The sequence below is a fragment of the Lissotriton helveticus genome, chromosome 9 (assembly GCF_964261635.1).
Source record: "Lissotriton helveticus chromosome 9, aLisHel1.1, whole genome shotgun sequence".
In the NCBI taxonomy this organism is placed as follows: Eukaryota; Metazoa; Chordata; class Amphibia; order Caudata; family Salamandridae; genus Lissotriton; species Lissotriton helveticus.
In genome coordinates, this window is record NC_136070.1 from 127,033,040 (window position 1) to 127,054,441 (window position 21,402).

Here is a 21,402-nt window from a genome sequence, read left to right on the forward strand (position 1 = left end):
TCCTGAATTCTCTTCACTGGCTGCCCATACAAAAGCGTATTGTCTTTAAGACTCTTACAATCGCTTTCAAGGCATTGCATGGCAAGGGCGCCCGATATTGGAGGAGCAGGATTGGCTTCCACCACCCCACCAGAGCCTTGCGCTCAGCTTCTTGGCTAGGACTCCAGCTGTCAGACGGGCCCGGACCGGAGGCCGTTCATCTAAACATCTGGCGCCTAAGGCTTGGAATACTCTTCCAGTGACGTTAAGGAAGATGGACAACCTAATGTCATTTAGAAAAGAACTCAAGACATGGCTGTTCTGCCAATAATTCCTCTGTGTCCCTGTTCTTTTTCATTGGGTCTGTCAGCGCCGGGACATTCTGTTTGAGTAGCTGAGCGCTTTACAAAACTCCATTTAACATAACATAACAGATTGGAGTGTAATTAGGAGAGCAGTGTGAGAAACCGTATCGAAAGCGGCACTTAGATCCAGCAAAATAAGTTCCACTGTTTCTCCTTTGTCGACCTGTTGACGAATATTTTCAGTGACACCCAACAGTGTTGATTCCGCAGAAAAGCCTGCCGTAAAGCGAGATTGAGACGTGTAAAATATTATGTGTCTCAGTAAAAATTGTAAGTTGTGTATTGATATGTTTCTCCAGAATTTTGGAGAAGACTGGAAGAAGGGAAATGGGGCAAAAGTTGGATGGGACCTCCGGGTCGGTATTGGCTTTTTTCAGCAGGGGTACGACCATGGCATTCTTCCGAGCAGCAGGAACCATTGCTTTACATAGAGATGTGTTGAGTAGTTCCATGATGATATTCAGAATGGGGTGATTGAGTTTATGAAGGACCGAGGAGGGGAGCGGATCCTTGGGGGACCCAGATTTGATATTAGCAAGAATGCCAAGGAAGGAGGAAATGTCAAGAGAGACATTGTGTTGAGGGGACATCAGTTTGTAAATTTATTAAAGTTGTGGACCATTTTGTCAAAATCAGCATAGATGTTATCTATTTTATCAACAAAGAATTCTGCTAGATTATCGCATTGATTAGAGTCCAGACATGGGTGCTCAGGCTGACAAGAGGCACCCGAAATTTCCTTAACAACTTTAAACAGTACTTTGGGACAGTTTTGTGCATATAAAATAGCTTGATTGGTATGCTCTGCCCGAGCCGTATTAAACATTGAGTGATATTTGTTTAAGGCTAACTTATACATTGATTTTATTGTTGGTTCGTAGTTTTTGCGCCAGCGTCTTTCTAAATTTTTACATTTCGTTTTTTCTAATTTGAGCTTTTCTGAAAACCAAGGGGCTGGGAGGTGGTGGCGATTATATTTCTTATTGGTTAGGGGTAGACATACGTCAATAGACGAGGTTAGTTAGTCATTGATGGAGGACAACATCATCATCAAGATTAGTGATAGCGGTAACCGGCATAGTGTTTTCTAGAAGAAGGTTGAGTTTGTGTATGTCTAGATCCTTCCAGTTTCTCGCGTTCCTTAAACCTGAGGGGTATCGGGGGGTTCTTGGAGCTCTGCTCATGTATGATTTGGAATTCTACCAGAAAGTGGTCTGACCAAGGGATCAGAATAGCAGATTTACATAGAACGGTATTAAGGTTGGAGAAGATAGGATCGAGTAAATTTCAGGCTTTGTGGGTGGGGCCAGAGTTGTGAAGAATAACGTTCAGACCTGCCAGGTCAGTGATGTGATTGGCGCTAGTGGGGCAGGTAGTCTCGTTGAAATGTAAATTCAGGTTGCCCAAAATCAAGACGTTAGTAGCTTGTAGTAGTAAGGGGGCAATGAGATCAGGGAGTAAGGTGGCCCATGCACCAGCTGGTCCCGGGGGTCAATAGATTAAAGTTACAGAAAGAGTGAAGTTAGGTGAGAGCGAGAGTTTACAAAGACCGGCTTCACAGTCATTAAAGTCTAGGTCCTCCCATTTACATGCGTAGGAAGTTTTAAAAATGATTGCTATGCCTCCTCCGTCCTTACCAACACGATTTTTACCAAGGTATGTGTAGTTAGGGAGAAGTGCGTTACCAATGTCAGGGCCAGAACTATCGCTTAACCAGGTCTCCGTGAGGAAGATGGCATCTGGTTGAGAGACATAGAGCAGGTCATAGATGTCTCTTTTATGTTTTGGGAGTGACCTCCAGTTTAGACTAAAGAAGGAGAACTCTGAGACTGAGGCAGTGTTTTTCATTTTAGGAGCAGATACAATACTAAGTTTACTGGTATTCGGGTTTGGGGAGGTAGGTGAGAAGGAGAAACTACAACCAGAGCAATGTGAGGAGCTTGAGTTGCACCTAAGAGGTGCGTAGTGTGTATGGGCAATGGGCCAGAAGGTTAGGAGGACTTCCCTAGAATATTTAAAAGGGCTGTGATAAAGTTGGGCAGGGGTTCTGGCCCCAGGCCCCATCCGGGCGCAGACGGGCTTGCCTTTGGCGCACCTTCAGCGCGCCAGTGGCGCGTCCGCTGCGGGTCTTGATAGGCATCAGTTTTTAAGGCGTGTGGATTGACAGCTGCAAGCAGCTGATTGGCCGTCTGGCCCGGAAGTCGCAAATCACTTCCTGGAGCCCGGTTCTCGTCCCACATCCCTCCACAAAAAACAAACAATTGGCGGTCGACCGGGAAACTCAGAACAGGTAGGGCAGTGTAATCACTAATAGATTTAAACAAGTCAAGTGAATTTTAAAAGCAAGCGTATTTAAAATCAGAATGAATAAATCGTGATGCTGTGCTAAATACAAGTATGGCAGAGGACTGGTGAAATTCTACTAGGAGGCGATACCGGAGCCCTTTCCCAGGTGCTCCTCTCACCGAAGAAAACAGTGTCTGCCTTCCCTCAAGCGCGTCCGTGAAGACTATCCTCTAAGGTGAGGATAGTCTTTTTCCTGGGGTCGAAAGTTCCTAATGCTGGTGAGTTCAGGATCTCCTCTTTTAACTCATCCATTACACACTTATGTTCCTCGTTCCACACAAGATCTGTGTTCGTCTTCAAGAGATTACACACTGGTTCACATTTTGCTGCAAATTTTTTGATGTACTTGGCCATATATTCCATGAGCCCCAGGAATGACTGGAGTTCCTCTTTGTTTCTCGGGTAAGGGGCATCCTTTACTGCACCCAGCAAGCTGTTTTTAGGCCTGAACCCTTCCTTAGAAATTGAGTGTCCCAAATGGTCAACGGATGTCACTCTTATTTTACATGTGCTCCTTTGTACCGTCAGCCCAGCGTCCATGAGCTTCTGGAACACCAGCTTGAGGGTGTAGTCGTGTTCTTCCACGCTGCACTCATACACCAGGAAGTCATCTTGGAAGCACATCGATGTGTCCCCTCCTCTCAAGATTTGTTGCATTATCTTCTGAAAAACCACTGCACCCGACGCTAATCGGAATGGCATCCTCCAAAACATGAACACACCTTGGGGAGTTATGAAGGCGGTAAGTGGCCTGGATTCCGGGTGGGGATCCACCTGGTGATATGCCATTGATAGATCGATTACGCTGAAGTATCTTGCCTGTTCCATGGTGCTGAGCTTCTCGTTGATATTCGCCAGAGGGTGCCTCTCCACCCAAATGCTTTCGTTAAGGCTGCGTAGGTCCACACATAATCAAATTCCTTCACCATTGGCTGCGATAACCACTGGGGCCAACCATTCAGAGCAATCCACAGGTTGTATGATCCCCATGTCACCAAGTTTGCTCAATTCCTTTTCCAAAGGTTCTCTCGTTAGTTGCGGTACTGGGCACAGTTTGTGGACCCCCGGTTTTGTGCTGGATTAGAGTTTGATTTTGTGTTGGAATTCATGCAGACAGCCTAACTTTTCTCGGAATAATTCTGGGAACCCCTCACAGATGGGGTCACGTCCGTGGATTCCTTCGGTAAGTAGAACTTGTTCTTCACTGTTTGGGTCCAGGATGATACCCAGATCCTTTTGGTGCTGCCATCACAGCAGGTTGGACCCAGACTCTACCATGTATACCTTACCAAAAGTTTTACTGTCTTTGAATTGTATATTCATTTCCTTCATTCCCATGAGGAGTATCGGTTCCTTGCAGTACCCTGTGGGAGAAATGTCAGGTTTCTGCAAAGAAGTTATTAGTTGTTCCCCAAGGTTCTCAAAATCTTTTTTGTTTAGTAGGGTGAACAGAGAACACGAATCAGCATACATAGTAACATTTTTGTTATTCGATAGCACATCACATTTAGGATAAATGGCATTAATAGAACCTGCATTACTCTTAAGCTGTAGTGCATATTTTCTCTTGCTAGGTATCACACATTTTACTTCCGTGTTCTGTGCCTTACCACCTTCTCTCTTGCTGTCTCTTGTGAGGGGTTCCCCTTCCCTGCATACTTTAGCAAAATGCCCCCTCCTGTTACATTTCTTGCAGGTCATGCTTCTGGCGGGGCACTGAGGATAATTGGCAAAGTGATTACTGCTTCCACACCAGTAACGCTTAAAGTGTCTTTCTTTGGTGGTTACTTTGCTACTCACGCTTTCTTTACTTTTTACTTTGTAAACCTCGCCCTCTTCTTCCTTCTCTTTAACATTAGCTACCACCTCAGTGTTAGGCTTCATTTCTTTTCTGCACTTGGCTGTGTGCTCAACGGATTTTGCAATCTCCACTGCTTCCCTTAAACCAGGGTTCTTAGCTAAGAATTGTTCTTGTATGTGAGTGTTGTTAGTACAACGCACCAGTTGGTCCCTTATAAGTGAATCAGTGAGATTGCCGAATTCACACAACTGCGTGAGACCCCACAACGCAGCAATGTAATTTTGGACGGACTCCTGTTTTCCTTGCACTCTATTGAAAAATGTAGGGCGTTCCAGAACAACATTTATCTTCTCGCCAAAATAGGTCTCTAATTTTCCCACAGTGCACATAAACAAATCTACATCCCCTCCTTCTACCCCCCCTACAGATTCAGGCAATGTCTCGTACAGTTTCCTTCCATGTACTCCTACGTTGTGGAGAAGGATATGTTGTTTGCGCAAGGAAGTAGAGCGTCCCCCCCACCCCAATTGATATAATGTACGATTCAAATAGCTTAAACCATTCCTTCCAACATATCGCTGACTCACCTATTTCATTTAGGAAAGGGGGTGGTTGGCTCATGCTTGTCGCTGCCATCATGGACACTGGAGGAGAAAAAAGTGGCAAGATTGACCCCTGAGAGGAAGAATGCCTGACCAGGAGGTACTAGAGGAAACCCAGGAAACCCCACCTGACAGACCCCAACACACCACTGGGCCAATGGGAGAAGGAATGGAACTGGGGATATTAAAGAATTAAAGTAGCTTATACCCCTTGACACACAAAATAATGTGAGTCAATGTGGGGAATATTTCATGTTGGCTTCCAATACAGTAATTTTTCCAGTGGGAATGCTGAAAAGTAACCGCGTTGCAGAGGCAAGGAGATGTACATGCTCTAGGGCACAAAACGTACACTGTAGAGCTCCGGACTGGAAATGGAGAGGAAACACTCTGGTCCTTAGTGGAGAAAGGTCCGGGGAGCAACACGCTGCAATGAAGACTAACAACACAGAGCTAAGGTTGGAGCGCTCCCGCACACATCGGTGAACTTCGTTAGTGCACCCAGTTAGTCAGGTTGGAATGCAGGGAACTTTAGCTGACGTACCTCAGGACGCTGACAGGATCCGGATTCCAGCTTGCTCTCCCACACACCTCGACGAACCGCGGTAACCACCGCGTCAGACTGCTAGGAATCAGGGAAACTTCATGTGGACGTACCCAACTCGGAACTTGGCGGCGTCTATCTCCCACCTCTGATGCGGCACCGGACCATACACAGCAGTTATAGGCGGAACAGGGGTGAAGGGAGTAAGGAACTTTCACGCTGCTCTGAGGGGGACTCGATGCAAGGTGCTGACGAAGCGGAAACTTAGTGGCGTTTATCTCCCCCTCAGATATGTTACTGGACCATACACTACAGCCTCAGGTGACACAATGGTGAAGATAGTCAGGTAACCTCACGCTCTTCTGAGAGGTACTCTATGTAAATGCTGGTGACAGCGTTCGTCTCACCACCTCTGTGACAGGCACAGGGACCCGCTAGATGCACAGAGACTAACAGAGAGGCAAAGCGCAGGTCAGAATAAAACGATACAGAGCAGTCCACAATCACGCCTGAACAGGTGTAGCCACAACCACATAGATAAGGTAAGTCCAAAGGATTACTTCATTTGAGACTGAGTCTTCTCTGTAGACGCGCACAAAAGGGCACCGGCAAAACATAGGATGGTTGGCAGGTATTCGAAATGTCCGCTTGCCCAATAGCACAAACGACAACTTCTAATAGTGTGAGGGTAGCGCTGACCTTCCGCTGTAGAAATTCCAACGTCGCATTAGTATGAAGAGTTTTTTGCTGGTAGACAAGCAAGATAAGCACATAAGCAAGGAGTTCTCCACTGAGGATTTCACAGGTTTTTTTTTGAAGGATGGAATGGAGGAGTACACAAAGGGGAGATGGTCAAAACTGCCCCCTACGCAGTAAATCGTCGCCAGTGTTGAAAGTTGAAATGATGACAGGAACAGAATGTCAGAGCATACTTCTTTATTGACCATCCACTCTCCAAGGCACAGCCTGAAACCCCAACATTCTAAGGTGAGCTCTCACCGGAAGAACCCATGGGTGAGGGCAGGGGAGGGGTGGACGGAATGTACCATGTGGGGAACAAGACTACAACAGTATTATTCCCCAACATACTTACCAAGCCCTGAAGAGAAATCAAAATTGTGCACAGCAGGTCATCCACTAATGCTTTAAATATCAATGATTTTTCAATCAACTGTTTCCAGATCCTTGGCTTTGTTTCGACACGTGTCGGTATTAATATTTAATAATAGATTCTCTAAAAAAAGAAAGGGATTAGGTAGAGCATGAGCATTATGCAGTGTGTGGTGCATACTGAAGTTGATCAAGGTAGTCTACATTGCGATCACAGCTGGCTACTGCATCACAGATTCCATACCACTCATTTTCTTGCAGACAAACAACTTGCACGGGAACGATTTCTCTCCTCTGCTTTGAAAAAGCCTCGGGCTAGATCAGCCAAATAAGTGTGAAAACTTCAACATCATGGACCCTACTCAATCATTTTCTTTTCAAGAGCAGCTGCTGTTGTTGATTAATAAATATGCAAAGATCTGTAACACCATTTATTACATAATTATTGACATTTGCATTTTTAATGGAACGCAAGCTCCACTGAATTTTTGAAGATTTACATTCCTTGTTTGTATACAATGGATCTCGGACCATGAAAGCCAAACTATGGTGTTCCAGGTCCCTATATGCGAACTATGCCCTTATATACTCCTGCAACCACATATGCCAGCCTTCTGATGTGCTTGTTTCCCCAATCAGCTAGTAATGTCATGATGTGTCTGTTTCCCCCATGCGAGCCATATCAGGATGTCTTTGTTCCTCCGTGTGCCAGCTATACCAGTCACAGCTCCTTCTCAGATTAAATACCAATTACACATTGAGGTATCCATGTTCCTCATGTGCTAGCCATGAGGTTTCCCTGTTATACCCATAAGCCAGTCATATGATGAGCCCGTTTCCCCAATACACTGCCTATAGACCACTCTTCTGCCCCATTCCAGGCATGTTGTAAGTTAACAAACTTCTGTCTTATAGATTTTACAATTAATAAGCACCAAATGCAACGGACAGGGAGGACTTTAGATTGAACTGTAAACAGTCCATAAAGCCAAAATGAGGAGGACAACGGAGTACATTCAGGCCTCTAGAGCTTTCCAATGCAAAATGTAGAAAAGTCTTGCGAAAAAAGGGATCTACACTGCCGGGAATTATGGATGGGCAGAGAAAGAGGGCAGGGGTGGGAGGCAAATAAGGGATAGAAGGTCTGGTTGGTCTCTGATGTTTAAGAAGAAGCTTAACAGCAAAAAGTGGTTTTGAAAGCTGACAGCTTATGTTGCAATACCAAACCCTGGCAGGTACCTTAAGTGGTCCATGGTCAATCTCTGCATTTTGACCACCTCATTGCTGCAGGTTCGATCGTAGAATGGGTTGCTTCTTTCGGAGAAATAGTCCAGAACGGTGACATTGTTCAGAATAGGAATCCAGGAACTGTCCACCCATGAAATCCCCAACAAGTTATCTAGCAAGGAAGAAGAAACAAGCGGAATAATTAAACAAGCATTGGTAATGCAATAAGTCTCGCATTTGTTGGAGTTGGAGCTATTGGCAATATAAATGGCAATGTTTTTTCCATATGCAATAGATGGAACCTCCCCACCTTAATAAAATAAATAACTCTTGTGTTTTTTTTGTATAGTATACCTGTGATAGTGCTGTAGCACTGGGAGTAAAAATAGCAGTTCCGACTCCACTTTAACCTCTTCTTTGCTCAAGACGGACCGTCATGAGCACAAGTAAAAGTGTGCTCATAATGGAACCATTCAGCCATGAGCACACTTCCAAAAACTCCCTCTGCTGTAAACAGCAGAGGGCTTTCCTATTATTAGGTCTCGCCTGGTGTTGCAGCGCGCATGCGCTCCTCGCCTGCGAGAGCTATAGTCATGAAGGCAGTTTCAAGAAGGGGACTCGAAGCCCCGCCCCTCATTTTCATTGGGTAGTATCAGCGTTCATGTTAAACACTAGCTTCCCATTGAAAAGGAGGGTTTTTGGTTGCCGCCCTTTCGCCTTTTTGGACGGCCCCCAAGGTCTCGGTCACCTGCATTACGGCTGTCGTAACAAAGTTTCTTATCAGAAGCTTCGTCACGCTGCCTTGCGCGCGCCAGTCCGGCTCTTTCATTGGGCGCCTGTACCGACTCATGCAACCCCTGCAATTTGAGGAATCGTCTTAGTGACACTTCCTAGACCCGCTTTGCTTTTAGAACCTGCGTCCCGTGCTCCTTTCCGTAAACGCACGAGGAAGAGTTGGAGTGAAAACATGAAGCTCAGCCGGAACAGAATCCGAGTAACACAAAGAGAGGGTGTTCCCGCTCCACAAACACACAAGCAGACTTCTGTGTGGCCCTGCCCCTTTCCTCTCCCCTCACCCGCTACCACTTCCTTTAGTGTTACTGCCAACAGTTAAGAGTGTGACTAGTATAAACACGGTCCACAGCAATTTAATGCTTTTCCCAATAACAACTATACTTTCCCCGCACAATTTCCTAACCTCCGCAAGCTTATTGGCATATAGCTGACTGCATGGAGAGCGGCCAACTAGGGACGGGAGTCGTGTAAAATGGCAATGGCCCCATGAAACGAGGGTATCAACCAAATGCGTTGTAGCACCCTCTTCCACTGCTAAAACGTTAAAAGGGGGGGAACTTCCAAAGGCTGGTGGAGAAGGTCAGAGTGTGATGCGCAGCGCGAAACACACTCACACCTTGACGCCCCTCCATCACGTTAGAGAAACAGAGGCCCAGATTTAGAAGCCCCGTGCGCCACTTTTACGTCACTTTTAACATGGGGAAAGTGACGCAAAAGTGGCGCAAGGGGCTTGTAAATCTGCCCCAAAGCATTCTGTGCACTAGAAAAAGTGTGTGCGCCGCTCTTAAAATCACTTTTACTCTGGCGCAGAGCACACGGCTTTGCGCACACCTCTGAAAATACATTCACTCTAGCGCAGAGCCAGTGGTTGAGTGCACCAATCTCTAAACACATTCATTCTAGCACAGATCCAGTGGTTGTGTGCACCCCTCTAATAACACATTCACTGTAGTGCAGAGCCAGTGGCTGTTGTCACCCCTCTGTAAACACATTCACTCTAGCACAGAGCCATTGGTTGTGTGCACCCCTCTCTAAACATTCCCTCTAGCAAAGAGCCAGTGGTTGTGTGCACTCCTCTCTAAAAGCATTCACGCTAGCGCAGAGCTCATGGTTGTTTGCACTCCTCTGCATTCACTCTACAACAGAGAAAGTGGTTTTGTGCACCCCTCTGCTAGCATTCAAGCTAGCGCATAGCCCAAGGCTGTGGGCACCGGTCTGAAAACATTTCTCACCGCAGAGCCGGCGCTGTGCTCCGCTCAGGTGTACAGATGTGTCACAGAAGCGCGGAGCGGCTGCAGCGAATCCCTCTACACACACATTTACGGATTCTCGCCGTACTCACATGCACAGTAGCTTAGCAGTAATGCTGAGCTTTAGGCAGAGCCCTTCGGGATGCTGCTGCTGGACGGGGCTGCGAGACTGTGGTTGAATCAACCACCCGAGCCCCCGAACAGTGGGTGCGTTTCCGTTTTTTGTGCGTCGTTCAGCCCCTCTGGTGAATCACCCTAGCCACAAAGCTGTGTATGCCTGGTGCCACTCTAGGTCTCAAGGTTGACGGGATGTACCCACAAAAGCCTATTGCGTGACAAGCTGCGTAACTTGGAAAGTGGACAGACACCCAGACTGGTGAAGTAGGCTCGGATGGCCATACTAACTGGCAGTAGATGGGGGTTACCATTGGAAGGGCAGAGGGTGGATTACTCTCTACACAGCCTCAATGTGCAGACGCAGTGTCCACTAAAGCTGGCCTCAATGTAGCCACGAGAAGCCCTGAGGTGATGTTACAATTGCAAACTATGGTAGCTCATTGCTGAGTATCTTCTTCTGTCACTGCATGTTTGGTCGCGTGGTACGAGTGAGCTCTATGGTGAGCCCGGGATCAGACTGGGGTCAGATGTCGCCAACGCTTGTTTACCAACTGTGTATAGGGTTCTGGGACTTGAAGTTTCTGTTTCATAGTTACGAGTAGGGGACTGAGAATACCAACTTGCAGATTGTATGTATTGCTTTTTTTTCATTCTTTGTTCCCCATCCCTCCCCCATCTACACTTTTCGGGTGCCTTTGTTTTTTGTTTTTATTTTAACCGGAGCGTTGTGCTATAAATTTTAAATATGCTCTTTCTCCCCATCTCCTCCGCTGCACATACGCCCGCAAGACGGGCGCTGTCTTAATTAAAAAAATATGCTCTTATATTTACACACTTAAATGGCAGCAACGTGTCTCGTGCGCGGCTCACCCAACTCATTTATATATATTTTTATTTGTATGCTATATAATGGCAGCCGGGAGACCTATGGCAGTGTATCGCAGGGGATGCTGCCATTAAGGGCGGGAGTGTGTGGGCAGCTGAATTCGGGTGCGCTGTAATAAAGGCAAGTAAGTTCATTTGTACGCTTGCCGCAGCCAAAACCATTTCTCTACTTCCTTCAGTTAAAAATACGCTCTAAGTCAGCAGTTTGTTAAAAGGAAAGTGAGAGCCGGAGTGCTTGGAGCGCTGATATCAGGAATAGTGGCACTAAGATGGAGTGGCTGGAAATCTGGGTAAATGGCGGTGGTTGGCCATCTTTGAGCGAGTGAAACTGTTGGCGATAGATGCCTGGCAAGAAGTCAGGGAAAAGCAACAGGAGTATAATCTGTTGACCAGATTGAGATCTGGGTGTACATATGTATAAAACAACAATATTTCAATTGGATTCACTTGAGCAACAGATATATTTGCATGTACAAGACATTACAAAGGATCTGGACATAAAGGAAGAGCGACTCAGAATTTTTAGTTTTTGAAAGTGCATATAGCGTCATGAATTAAGGGACAATATTTGCAAAACAGCCAAACAACAGTTTGGAGAGCAGCACTGGAGGCATATAATGCGGTGGCAACCCAAGGGGGCTTTGTGCACTACGTGATAGTGAGACAAACGGTGACGGCGCGAGTGACATATGGGTGAAAAACAGCGATAGGCGCAGAAAGACAAAAATTAAAACACTATATACAAAATTGTTGGTTCCTCCTTGATGAATGGGTAATTGCTGTTAGTTTGGGAACCAAAGAAGGTAATGCGCCATGCGTTGCGCTGTGATGTGGGTCGACGGCGTTTCGATCCTATTGATTTAGGATCTTCATCAGGACCGGGTTGCCTGTTCAAGGAAGTGAGGATAGGTGCTGGCCCAGAAACGGATCCCCGTTCTGGTGAGGACGTAGGTTGTGTTGTTTTGTAGTCGGGAATGTAAAAATGTAGGATCTAAAGGATGTGGAGAAGGGTGCAGGCACAAAAACGGAGCACCGCTAATTCCAGGAAGACAACAATGGTTATGTAGGAGTGGGTCCAGTAGCTGGGTCCGGTGATGGGTATCATGTGAGGGTCGAAATTGGTGTGAGGATGCAGCCCCGTCTCGGTCGAGACGAGGCGGAGGTCGGAATGCAATGGAGAAGCCAGTCCGGTGGCTTGTCCAAGAGTATTGTGTGTGCTCTGCGGGTCGTTGGAAGACGCGGAAACAGAGCCCCGTTCCGGCAGGTACAGTGATTAAATTTAGGCAGGGTCAGAGTATCCACTGTTTTCTCCCGGTGAGGGCACCGTGAAGGAGTACTGAGTACCGTCAAAGTCCGGCGGTCAGAGAGCTGTCACGGATCTGTTGAGTAGATCTGGATCCACTGGAAAAATGTTTCCCGCAGATCCAAATCTACTCAACAGATCCCAGTCCAGTCCCACGTAGAGATCACTTTTGTCAGCTCTTGCGGAGGACCAGTTGAGGATGCAATGTTCTTTATGAATCTCCTTTAGTCAGGGCCACTAGGATTAAGCGGCAAGAGAGAGCAAAATTATTTAGCAGGGTTGAGTAAATTGTGTGACGAGAAAAGGCAGATTATGCAGCATAATGCGCCACTTTTTGTAATAGTATTAATTATTTAGTCGTTTTCAAACATTGTAACACTGTCTAGGCATTTATTGCCCCTCATACGCACCAGTTTAACACCCAAATATAGCAATAAGCAGCCGAAAGTGGACCAGTCAAGTTTTGAAAAAGGCCTTCCATCATGCTACAAGTGTGGCTGCATTTTTAGTAACTTTTGAACTGTTTGAGGCAGAAACAATATTTTTTGTTACAATCTGCAGTTTATGCAGCAGATGATTGAAAATGTGGCAACTGCAGCAAATCTATAACTATGCAAAAACTGCAGCAGCCACAAAATCACATAATTCCAGTATCCCTGCCTATACCATGTCACAATGCAAAGAAAACAAAAACATTAAATTATGACCCAGAAATAGGTGGTGGTGCAGACCTTAGCTCAGTTGCCAGGTTAGAAAAGTTAAATAAACGGACACATTGCACGAAAAAGCTCAAATGTGGAGAGCTCTTTATGTTTCCATAGCAGTGCATTTTATGGTTTAGTGATGAGGTCTTTGCTATCAGATTTATACAAAGTCAAATGTTATACCGGGGTAAAATGTATTCACGTCTTATCCAAGTGGAGGCACTCTATACCATTTCCGGTGTCTTAATATAGAACAGCCAACACACTATATTTTTTCTCAAGGATTTGAGTCGACATAGTCTCAGCCAAAGTCTGAGAGATGGAGAATCACCTCTCCTGTTTCTCTTGTTATACCTATAGCCCAAAAGAAGAGGTATAAAGTGCAAGGGTTTAATTTGTGTGGCAGAACAATTGATATGTTACGAATAAAGCGGCAGAAAATGATTCACTCAATGTTTGCCAATTAGAGAAGACACGTGTGACTTAACCACACAGAACAAGATTTATAATGATGATATTCTCTACACTAGTGAAGGTTACAATAATGCTGTCCGAGAGGGGTGTGGCCTACCGGAGGAATCAAACAGAGGTGAGACTCTTGAGCCCATTCGGGACCGAGCTTTCTCCAGCCGCAATAGCATCCCTTGGGCACCCGGGTCACTCTGAAGCCAGCTGCAGAATTTGGAGGTAAGGTGGTCAAGATCAGACAGCGACACACCAAAATTGTTAGTGTCCGAATCTGATGGGGACATCTGTTTTTCTCCAGAAGCCACTTGGCACAACAAGACTTGCAGAGACTGCATTCTAAATGGTTTCTACTACAGCACTCCTCTTGGCAACCAGAAAAGGAAGAATAAGCTCTTATTTTATGGAAAGTTTAAAGGAACAGTTAAGATTGTGAAAACTGATACAGCAGGGAGATTGTCGAGTGCTCCGGTCTTTGTAGGACAGAATGTGTACATGGTTCCTTGTATGCAACAAAAAGCAGCCCAAAATCCTTTTTCAAATAACTATATCCCCAAGCCTTAACCTTCGCTGAAGGAGAGCTTGCTTTAGGGGATTATTTAAATATAGTCATGAGCAGTGTCCTTGGTTGAGCTAGCAAGGAATACAGATGGTCAACCACTGCCTTGAATGAATTTAGAAGGTGGAGGCAGCAGATTATTTTCTAAATAGAGCAGTTCACAAATCCCATCCACTTCGTGACCTACTGCTCTCCATAACTATTACGAAATGGCGGAGGTCTGGGTGAAGGTAAAATTATAGTCTTTTTTCAGACCACTGCACCAGGAGATTGTGTAAAGTACTCAGGGGTACATCACGGATAATGATAAGGACTGGTCAAGAGTTTGGTTGCCCCAGCCCCTGTTACCAAGACACGTAAAGAATTGAAGAACAGAAAAATATGGAACACAACCACAAAGGGTCATCTAAGATTTGGCAAAAAGCACTTGGACGCCAAAAGCTACATACTTACTATATAAGAGTCAAGTAAGGATATACTTCGGGCAATAAAGCACGGCAGCTCTACACTACAAAAAAACTAAAATCAAGGATAGAGGACAGAGGGACTATTAAGAATTTAGAGCCAGATGTACAAACATTAGGAAATCAGCATTCCTAATATATGAAACTCATTGAATTTCATTTAGGGATCCCTTTTGGGTCGCAAATCGACTTACCTCATGAATATTAGTAAGGTAGGTCGCAGTTTTCAAACCATTAGGAATCACAGCCATCACAGGGATGGTGGCCTGAAGAGGTCAGCAGATTGCCATGTCTGCGAGTGCTTTTTAAAAAGGCAACTTTTTTTTCCTTCAAATGCAGACTATTTTCCTTACCAAAGAATGCAACGTGTTCAAAAAGAAACAAATGTAACCTAGAAGTTTCATTTTTTTAAGGGTCGGCAGTGGTTTCGTGGGATCACTTCCTGCTGTAAAAAAATATTTTATTTAACTTCTCAGAAAGGATGGGTTACCACCAGTTTTAAACTGGTGGTAAAGTATTACTGTTATGTAACTGGAATTCGGTCACAAAACAGTAATACATACCATACTGATTCTGTATTTGGAATGGACGCCCTAAACATACCGCTTACAAACACTGAATCGCAAATGCAAAATATGATTAGATAAAAAGCTGCCAAATCGCATTTTGTACATTTGAAAACGCATTTTCTGCAAATCGGGCAGCTTCCAACTAAAAAAGTGGTTTGTACATTTGGCCCCTATTTTCCAAACAGGAGGATTTGGCACTAAAAGATGAAAACATACCAGAAATAGACTATTATCAGAATTTTTATGGAGAAGAACTTACAAGTGTAATTAAATAAGGACAATGATATCTATTTTTCTGCTCACATGTCCAAGGTCCTGGAGGCACATGTAGAGAAATTGAAAGACCGCCTAATTGTGACAGTGATGAGTGGCATCAACCTAGGTAAGGTAGTGAAATCTCTGGAACCAGATGGATTCTCAGCCCTCTAGTTGAAAAACGTTTTGCAGATCCTTAGTCCCAATACTCAGAAAGTAGTACAATTCCTTTTGAGAGGGGTAGAGGGGAATACTAATTGGGCCCATGTTGAAAGCAGTAATCCCCCCAAAGACAGAAAAATATGTGTGTCAATTTGTCTCCTACATGCTCTTTTGAATATTGATGCACAGCTCTTATTTATCAAGATACTGGCAACCGGACTGCAGCATCTCCTACCAAGCTTATCCCTGTCAAACAAGTCTGCTGTGGGTATACAATGCGTAGATAAGAACAAAAAGATATTCCAAGTAGTGGAGAATGTGCAGCACACTTGTGATGGTACCTTTGTACTCATGGAAGATGCGAAGGTGGCTTATGATAAAATTCACTGAAAATTTTGCAGCGAGTACTGAAGCAGGTCAAATTTGGCCTAAGAGTTTGACGTGGCTGTTGATCAGCTACCAAAATCCAACAGCCCACATTAGGGTGAACAGATTGGCTTTTAATTTGATTATTGAGATGGAAATTGGAAACGACAGTGCTGGCACCTCCCATCTTTAATGTTTGCATGGAGCCCATGGCCAAATATGTGTGCTGTAAAGGTGTAGCCACAGGCAGAGATGAATTTAACCTCACCAAGTTTGCGGACGATTTAATGGGTAGTGTGAAGGAGCCTGTGAAATTATTACCAGCACTTATGGAGGAGCTGCTAAGATTTCCATAAGTTAGAAGTATTAGCTTTGAATGTCTTGACATAGACATTAACTCTTCACAAGTAACTCCCTTTTCTTTGCCTTCCACAGTTGATATTTACCTTGGGGTACAAAGAGCTTCATATATTTCCATGCTGTGACACTGAACTTTCTTCTCCATCTACATGACATGAAAAAGACTGTGAAAATTACGAACTGCCTAGGGAGATTTTATTTGTTTTAAACACCCCCAAACCCACTGGTGCTTACAATTATCAAACCGTTTCAGAAAACGACAGGAAATTGTATGTGGAGTGGTAAGAGTTCTAGAATTTCACCCAAGCTGCTGTTCTTACCCACTACATCGCGGGGTTGGGGGTGGAATGGCAGTTGCAACATTACAGCACTATTAACAGGTCACACAGTGAGGTAACTGTAGAAAAAATTTAAATAAAACATTTGATGCCATGCCATTAAATAGACGGGTCTTTTCTGTTGCGGGCTTGTAGTTAGCCATGTCCAAATTTTGTAACGGCTGCGAACAACATATTGTTCAGGTTGGGGCCAGCCAATCTGTATTGACTAGTCCCCTTTAAGGTGGCCAATCAGAACATATCTGGACACCAACATTCCAGATACCCCTTCATGACCACCCAACACCTCTAAACACACATTTCTCAAAAATGGCAGGACAGATTTACAGCAAATAACAAAAAAAGCACACTTTGGAATTACATCAAATTTGTCAGAATACTCATTCAGTCGCTTTTTGTTTGCAAAGTTGCATAAAGATTTGTAAAACGATATTAAAGTTATTAGCAAATTGTAACATTGTGCCTTTTTACTTATAATTACCTAGTTGTTCCTTTAAGGGATTTAGTTATTGTTCAAGTAGCTCCATGGCAATGGAATATATATGTGTGCTCAGAGAGTCAGTTGCACCTGACCATTTCAAGCTGATGGATGGGACATTTCTTTCTCCTGAATAAACATATCTTTCTTCATCATATAGACGATTATTCACCATTTTACACTGGCGACGATGGTCTAAAACATACCCTGCGTTTGCTGCACTTGATTCACAAGGATTTGTCTCAACATCAAGAAATGTATTTTATCTTCAAAGTGGAAGGAAAGACTGACTGATTAAACCTTAATTTCTTCTGCTCTGTTCTACAAGGAGATTGGCAGTTTTCAAGTGAGTGATTATTTCCAGTAACATTTTGAGCATCGCCACATGCCTCACTCTAAATTCTATATTATTTATGTTTAAGGGTTGGGAGGCTTCGATGTGGGCTGTCTACCTGTTTGTGGAAAGATTTTAGTCTTTATCTTAATTTGACATTGACTTTCTCACCAAAGATTGTCTGCCTATTTAATTTAAATAAAATATCTCCAATTAATTGTAGTTACAGTAGCTACATCATACTGTTGGTTTTTAGTCAAGTTCAGCCTCATCAAGTTACTTTGAGTCCCTTCTGAAATTTTGAACTTAAAAGTAAGTTACTTACTTACACGTTAACATCTGAAAGCTTCTCTGGGATTCACAAGTACTGAATTCTGTACTCAAAGAAGGAAACTAAGTTCATTCTGTGAACAACTACCAAATGACTGGTGAATAGAGCTGCAGCACCAAAGTACTACGTGTGAACTTGACTTTATGGAAGTGCGTACTTTATTGATTTTTGTCTCCTTTGATCTATGATGGCATCTATGTGACAGTTGTTTGCTTTGCGATTTAACTATAACTTCAGGGAAGTTCAAATTATTGAAAGTAAATAGTTCCCTTAACTGTCTTCATCTCGCATCGTCTCGCTTCGTTCCTACCTATTGCCATGTGACGCTACAAACAATTCTATTGCTGCTGTCTTCATCAGAGTTCTTCCTTCTCTTTGACGTGCACCAGTAGTGTTCTTCTCGCGATCTCTCGCTTCTCTGAACTCTACTGGCTTCATCATCCCTCAGGCTTGCGTGTGGGTGCAGCGTCACACGGGCGCCATTTTGAATTGTTTTCCGGACGGAGAGAAGAAAACTTCTTCATTACTTCGAGGGATACCGTGTCTTCTACATGTTATGGAGGTGATTTCAAAATAAGTATAACAACCCCAAATAGGACAGAAACACGAATTGTTACAAACCTGATAGTTTAGTTTGTTCTCTCGCTAATCCAAATGGCTGTTAATGTTATGTACAACAGCACCACCCTGTGGAATTTTAAATAACTTTGAGATGTTTATCTTCCAGGTTGGCACTAATAATTTCTTTTCATTTTAGCTTCCAAACACTTGTAAAAATAGTCATATTTAATAATATCGTTTATATTTAGGAAGTTACAAAATTGAGAACCGGTTGAAATTTCTGGTTTTGTTCTGCATTTGAGGTAACATGCAGTACCTTGGCATTACTGTTAAGCTCACAGTTTAAGATTGCATTTATTCGTGCAAAGACTTCGCCCAAGTTCCTCAGGCCAGCAGAGAGTTCAAAGCTCGCTAGCAAGTCAAGTCTCATTACATTTCATGTAGAGTTAAAGGCACTTTCTTAAGATAAACACTTAAGTGTATAGTGTTAAAATGCAGAATGTTGCCACACCTCCATTTTTCCTTTCAACACCTGGTGATTCACCCATAAAGTGGCAAAAGTGGGAAAATGTGTTTGAAAGATACGCAAAGGTGTGTGGAACAAACTTAAGCGCAGAACGTAGGACTGCACTTTTGTTCAATTGTTTAGGGTTCGAAGGACAGGACGTTTTTGATCATCTTCCTGATATAAATGATCAAACGTTAAATGAGGGTTGTAATATTCAAAAAGTTAGGGATGACATCTGGCAAAAAGATGATCCCTGTCTAGATGAGGTTATAAACCTTGTTAAGCAAATTGAGCATTCATTAAAATGTGTTGAAATTATCACTAAGCATGAACATAAAGGTGATACTGTACATGTGGTTAAAACCTCTTCCAATGGTGGAGATTAAAAAAAAAAGTTACAGACCTGTTAACAACAAATCACATGTTGTCAAAAAATCTACATTTCTAGGCAAGTGCTTTCATTGCGGTAATGTGGGTCATTTAGCCAATGACAAGAAATGTCCCGGGCATTTCACCTCAGTCTGTCTTGCTAAGAAAAAAAGGGTTAAAGTTAGTTCAGTGTCACGACAAGTATTATCTGATAGTGATTCAGATTCAGAAGTGGATTGAAGACAGATTGTATCACAAGTGTCGGATAGTGACATAAAAGGACCTTTTGATGAAATACTTGTCGAAGGAATGCCCACACGTGTATTATTTTACTCTGGAGAGAAAATAACCATTATTTCCAGACATTTTCACACTCATCATTTGGAAGATAAAGTTAAAATCTTAAAAGCTGATATAAAACCATTTGCATACGGTGGTGAACCCATCAAACTCATTGGCTATTTCCATAGTTTGATTGATTATGAAAGAAGATTAGTCTTTGAGAAGGTCTATGTATCCCACAGAGGGGACAGAATCTTAAGTGGTTCCACCAGCGAGACTTAGGTGTCATGTTGGATCCCAACTGTGATCCCCCCCATTTTATTAAAAGAGAGATTGAACGTGTGCGAAATTAATGAGAGTGAGAATGATACTGTGTATACCGAACACCTCAAAAACTTATTTCCCAGTGTTTTCAAGGATAAGTTAGGTTGTCTACGTAATTACACTCATAAAATTAAGTTAGTACCTGGTGCTGAACCTGTTGCATGCAAGGTTCAAGGTGTACCCTATTCAGTACGTGAAGAAATGGAAAGTCAACTAAATAAGTTGAAGAGTGAAGGCATTATAGAGGAGGTTGAAGGCACACAGTGGTTGGCCCCAGTGGTCGCAGCCAGGAAATCTGATGGGAGCCTGCACCTATGCATTGACTTGCGCTCTCTCAACAAGCAGGTAATTGTGGATAGGTATCCTCTCCCTAAGATCTCAGATATGTTGCTCAAAGATCCAAACGTCTTCTCCACAGTAGATCTAAAGTCAGCCTACCATCAGATAGAGCTAGATGAGAGTTCCAGAGAGATCTTAGGTTCTTAAGATTGCCTTTTGGTTTAGTCTCGGCAGCATCAGTTTTTCAGGGGGCATTAGAGAAAGTGTTACAGAATCTAACAGGGGTAAAAATATACCATGACAATGTCTTCATTTTTGCTCGGGACAATGAGGAACATGATAAAGTTTTGAAAGAAGTTTTAGATAGATTCTGCAAAAACAATCTCACCGTTAAGTTAGAAAAATGTAAATTTAGGAAATCATCTATTGATTATTTAGGTCGCACTATTTCTGGTAAGGGTGTTGAACCTAAACGTGAATTGATTGAGACTATCCAAAATTTAGCTTCTCCAATGAGTAAGGAGGAAGTTATGAAAGTGCTCGGGATGACAGAGTACTACAGTAAATTAGTGGAAGGGTTTGCTGAAAAAACAGTTAACATAAGGAAATTGTTGTGCAAAGGCGTTGACTTCCATTGGTCTAAGTTGTGTGAGAATGAATTTATAAGCTTGAAAGAATGTTCGAGAAAGGCTCCTAAACTTAGGAGTTGTGATCCATTGTTGAAATCTGTACTTATAACGGATACGAGCATGAAAGGGCTTGGTGCAGTCTTGCAGCAAGAACATGGGGAAGAAGTGAAGGTCATTTTGTTTCTCTCTCGCAGTTTGAGAGGTGCTGAGCTCAGGTACTCAGTGATAGAGAGGGAAGCTTTAGCAGTTTACTGGGCCATCAAAAAACGTAAAAATGTACTCTGGGGTACTAAATTTCTAGTGCGGAGTGATCACAAGCCTTTGTGCGAAGTTTTTAATAAAAAAGGGTTTGATGCCATATCTAGCAGAATATCTAAGTGGATTGTGGGTTTGCAGGCCTACGATTTCAAGGTTGAATATCTACCTGGGGTGCGTAACAGCATCGCAGATACACTCTTCAGGTTGGTCAATATGGAGGAAGGTGAAATAGATTCAAGAGATGAGGATTTGAATGAATGGGTATGCAATGTTGAACATGATGGGATGAAAGAGGACAAATGGCGCGAAGCATGTGACTCTGATGGTGAGTTCGCAGAGTTACGCAGGTCAAAAAGGGTTGGTCAAAAAAACTGGTGGGTCTGTGGATGATTTTTGGAATGTGAGGGACGAATTATCCCTAAGTGGAAGTTTGATATTTAGAGGTTCAAGATTAATTCCACCTAAGGTTTTGCGTGAAGAGTT

The 21,402-nt window shown here is 43.5% G+C and overlaps 1 protein-coding gene across 1 annotated transcript in view; it reads right to left on the bottom strand.

Annotated features, from left to right (window-relative positions):
* The window catches only part of MED6 (mediator complex subunit 6), a 90,459-nt gene that overhangs the window by 61,544 nt on the left and 7,513 nt on the right, over positions 1–21,402 (bottom strand). The window contains exon 2 of the mRNA XM_078659613.1: positions 7,987–8,146. Coding sequence (XP_078515739.1) covers positions 7,987–8,146 — 160 coding nt within the window. The remainder of the gene's footprint in view (positions 1–7,986; positions 8,147–21,402) is intronic.